This window comes from Pinus tabuliformis, chromosome J (genome assembly GCF_031772625.1).
Source record: "Pinus tabuliformis cultivar Carrire ecotype Pingquan chromosome J, CPIR1, whole genome shotgun sequence".
NCBI lineage: Eukaryota > Viridiplantae > Streptophyta > Pinopsida > Pinales > Pinaceae > Pinus > Pinus tabuliformis.
Window position 1 is genome coordinate 1,440,258,518 of NC_142295.1, and position 4,198 is coordinate 1,440,262,715.

A 4,198-nucleotide genomic window follows, 5' to 3' on the forward strand; every position below is an offset into this window, starting at 1 on the left:
ATTGACATCTGGCGTGCAACTCCAACTGGCATATGATTGACATCTGGCGTGCAACTCCAACTGGCATCTGGTTTAACCAAAACTGCTTTCCATTTCTGTTCCTCCTCTTTCCACTTTCTGCTCTTCCTGTTCTCTTCCACGACCTGCTGCAATGTTTCCGGGCTCTTCCATGACGGCGTCCAACTCCAACTGGCATCTGGTTTAACCAAAACTGCTTTCCATTTTTGTTCCTCTTTCCGCTTTCTGCTCTTCCTGTTCTCTTCCACAACCTGCTGCAATAATGTTTCCGAGCTCTTCCACGACCTGCTGCCATAATGCTTCCGGTTTCTGCTGGAAGAGGAATCCTCTGTTAATTTCATAATTTATGGTTTGTTCCATGGTTCTGTTTACCATAATCAAAATGTCTCTGGTGTAGGGCATATGTTCAGAATGTCGAGCTTGTAGAACGATCAATTATTGCAACTGGAGACAACTTGTGGATCTCTTCTTTATGAGCTCCAGGTAATGTTTAATGTTTCTTATATTTATTTCAGCTAACCATGAAAAATATGCTATGGATTGTATAGTGGTTTGGTGGCTAAAAATCTGCTCAATTTCAGTTAATATGGGACGAAATGGGCGAGCCGGACGAGGAAAGAGATAAAATGTTGCTCCAGCTTGAACAAGAATGCTTGGAAGTTTACAAACGGAAAGTAGATCAATCAAATCGATCACGGGCTCAGCTTCACCAGGCTATTGCCGATTCCGAAGCAGAGCTCGCATCCATTTATTCTGCCCTCGGAGTTTGCCCTACCATGCCTAAACAGGTTAAAATAACAAGACCGAAAATATGCCTTTGCAGTTTATATCATGGTTTCATTTTGAATTTTAAATCTTACAAGACTCTGATATTGGTTTTACCTGCTCCATTTTAGGGAGACAGAAGAGCAGGGAGCCTGAAGGAGCAGCTGGAAGCGATAACTCCTCTGTTGGAAGAAATGCGTCGGAGAAAAGAGGAACGGATTCAACAAATTTGGGATGTTAAAATGCAGATTCAGAAGATTTCAAATGAAATTTTGGGACGTGTAGAGCTTAGTCCGTCCGCCATTTCAGTGGACGAAAATGATCTATCTCTTAGGAATTTTGAAGAATACCAGAAGCAACTTCAATCGCTTCAAAGAGAAAAGGTAAGAATTACTACTGCTTCACTATTTTATTTTGTCTTATGCTTTTGCTAATAGCTGCAATGTGGGATAACCCTAAAGAGAGTTAGGATTTACCGAGTCTATTAGGGTATTTTATGGGTTTAACCGTATTAGCTATGTTCCAAAAAACCAAAAATTTATAGCAAGAAAACAAGTTCAAGCTTACAAAAAATTGGTAAGAAAATGGTGATAAGATGTGTATTGTTGTATAAATTGCTTTGAAAAGATCAAGCTTGATGGAGCCAGTGCAGCGTGTTGTATCACTGTGGGATGGGTTTCGTCTCATGCATAGAGCCGAAATTCATGAGGACCCAATTTTACACATTTATGATTTTAATGGGGTTTGAGTTTTGCTAACAAATCTATCATAGTTCCTTTAATTTTTAAATACTTTTAATTTTCTCAATTAATTCAAGTGTCTAAACCCCTTGTTTATTTGTAATCTGTGGATATGTCTTTTGAATTTGTGATCTGTCCTTTCGCCTTTGTTTTTTATGTATTTTTGTGTATCTGATCTGTTCTTTTGCCATTCGTTTTTGATGTAGAGTGAGCGTCTCTACAAAGTCATCGAATTTGTCAACACAATCCATGGATTATGCTCTGTCCTTGGCTTGGATTTTGTACGTACAGTAACAGATGTGCATCCAAGCTTGGATGAGTCTGAACAATCCAAGAGCATTAGTAATGACATTGTTGATAGGTTGGCTGCGACAATTCAAACATTGCGAGAAGAAAAAAAGAAACGAATGCAAAAGGTTATTTTCATGAGATTGCCCATGCAATTTGTTTACCCCTTGTTTTGTTGGTTGCTATTACCCTGATCTGTATTGCAACATAATGTGGTGCATTGGGCTGATTCTTTTGATTTTTTCATATCTCCAGCTTCAAGATTTGGCCACGACTATGCTGGAGCTTTGGAATCTAATGGACACCCCTATGGAAGAGCAACAGATGTTCCAGAATGTCACCTGCAACATTGCAGCTTCAGAGCATGAAATATGTTCTCCCAATGCCCTGTCTATGGAATTTATTAACCATGTAGGCTTGAGAAATTTGGATGATCCTCTGCATGCATGCATGCAGTATTTATGCATATTGATGTGGTGCGAGCCAGCTTGTTTGTTTAGATTCTTAGTCAAATTATGATGATACAGGTTGAAGCAGAGGTTTCAAGACTTGAGGAGCTAAAAGGAAGTAAGATGAAGGAGCTTGTTCTTAAGAAGCGAACAGAGTTAGAAGAAATTTGCAGGAGAACACATCTCATTGCTGAAAGTAATACTACGTTGGACAAGTCAATTGCCTCCATGGATTCTGGTAAGTTCTCTTGGGTATTGTTTCTTTTACTGCTCAATTCTGGTAATCTCTTTTCATGGTATATACTTAAACAATAATAATTTATTGTAGGGAGAACATATCTTTGATAAAATTATTGGAGTAATTCCTATCTGTTAGGTGATACTTATTTGCTTTCCTTTTATTTGTTCACAGGGTTAGTTGACCCTTCCGAGCTTCTTGAGAGCATTGAAGAGCAAATTGCAAAGACTAAAGAAGAAGCATTTAGCAGGAAAGAAATCTTGGAAAGAATTGAAAAATGGTTAGCTGCCTGTGAAGAAGAGAGTTGGCTTGAAGATTATAACAAGGTAAGGAAGACAAGAACTAGAGATAGTGGAATTTTGTTGTCAAAATTTTCCTCATTGTGACACAAGCATGTGGATATTGATAACTTTGACAGGATGAAAACTGGTACAATGCAAGCAGGGGTGCACACCTTACCTTGAAGCGTGCTGAGAGGGTGTGGGTAGTTGTTAGCAAGCTCCCTGAATTTATCACTCTGAGAGGAAGACCTCGATGTTACTTTGCCCTCGCTGCTAGATGCAGAGAAAACACTGAATGCTGAATTTATCACTCTGAGAGGAAGACCTCGATGTTACTTTGCCCCCGCTGCTAGATGCAGAGAGAAGATGAATGTATCTCTCTAAGGTTTCCTTGCCTGATTCCATCTCAGTTCTTGATCTTCATTCAAATAAATTGATCTTCATTCAAATAAATTGTATGGGTCTATAGAGAAACTCTTCAGTGACAATATCTCATATTCTTGCCCATCCCTAGGGGGATGCCTGGAGTTCATCAATTTGGCCAACAACGAGATCACAGGCAGGATCTCGGAGATCAATGGCGAGCGCATCATCAAGTGGCTGGACTTATCAGTTAATCGTTTGAAGGGCAACGTTCCAACTTCGATCTCCATGTTAAAGAAAATTGAGCGCCTGGATTTCTCAAGAAATCGGATGGTGGACAAGATACCGAGGCCCATGGGCGAGCTGAAGGAGCTGAGATGGTTGGATCTGTCATGGAACGGTTTCAAAGGGAAAATTCCAGGGCATATGTTGGGTCTGAAGCATTTGAAGCATATGAATCTAAGAAACAATCGTCTCTGTGGCCAGATTCCACAAGCGAAACCCTTAACTGTTTTCCCGGCTTCTGCTTATGCTCACAATGATTGCCTCTGTGGGTCTTCCTTCCTACAAGAACCAAAAGCTTTGATCATGGTGGCCTTTAAGCAAAAATTAATTAGTGGGTCTGGTACAACGTCTCATTGCAATTGATATTCATTATTTTAGAGAAAATTTAAATGATGAATAGTCATTGTTGCTTGCCAGTGAGAGGGTCGACGCTTTCGCTTTAAGTAGATATGTAGGTCTGGTAAATGTTGGTAGCATTTCATACCAGAGCCCTTTCCTCAAAATTGGAACTGCATTTAATAAAAATTAAATTTATATTTCATTGTTTATGCCTCTCCATCAGAGGTGAGGATGCTTTTTGAAACATGCACTGAATTTTACTATACTGACCATAGTACTTAGTCCTGAGATAACATCAATAAGGATGAAAATATCGATGTCAATAATTTTGTACTTAGTCCTGAGATAACATCGATAAGGATGAAAATATTGATGTAAATAATTTTGTATGAAAGTGAAGTGAATCCTGCAATGCGCATATATAGAGCCATT

General features: G+C 39.3%; 1 protein-coding gene across 1 annotated transcript; it reads left to right on the plus strand.

The window, feature by feature from the left end:
- Nucleotides 1–860: 860 nt before the first annotated feature.
- Nucleotides 861–3,391, plus strand: LOC149232776 (65-kDa microtubule-associated protein 1-like). The gene is made up of 5 exons (XM_089376566.1): nt 861–1,166; nt 1,730–1,939; nt 2,067–2,222; nt 2,339–2,498; nt 2,673–3,391. The coding sequence occupies exons 1-5, from the start codon at nt 978–980 to the stop codon at nt 2,882–2,884; spliced, it is 927 nt and encodes a 308-aa protein (XP_089232692.1). The 5' UTR covers nt 861–977; the 3' UTR covers nt 2,885–3,391.
- Nucleotides 3,392–4,198: the final 807 nt, after the last annotated feature.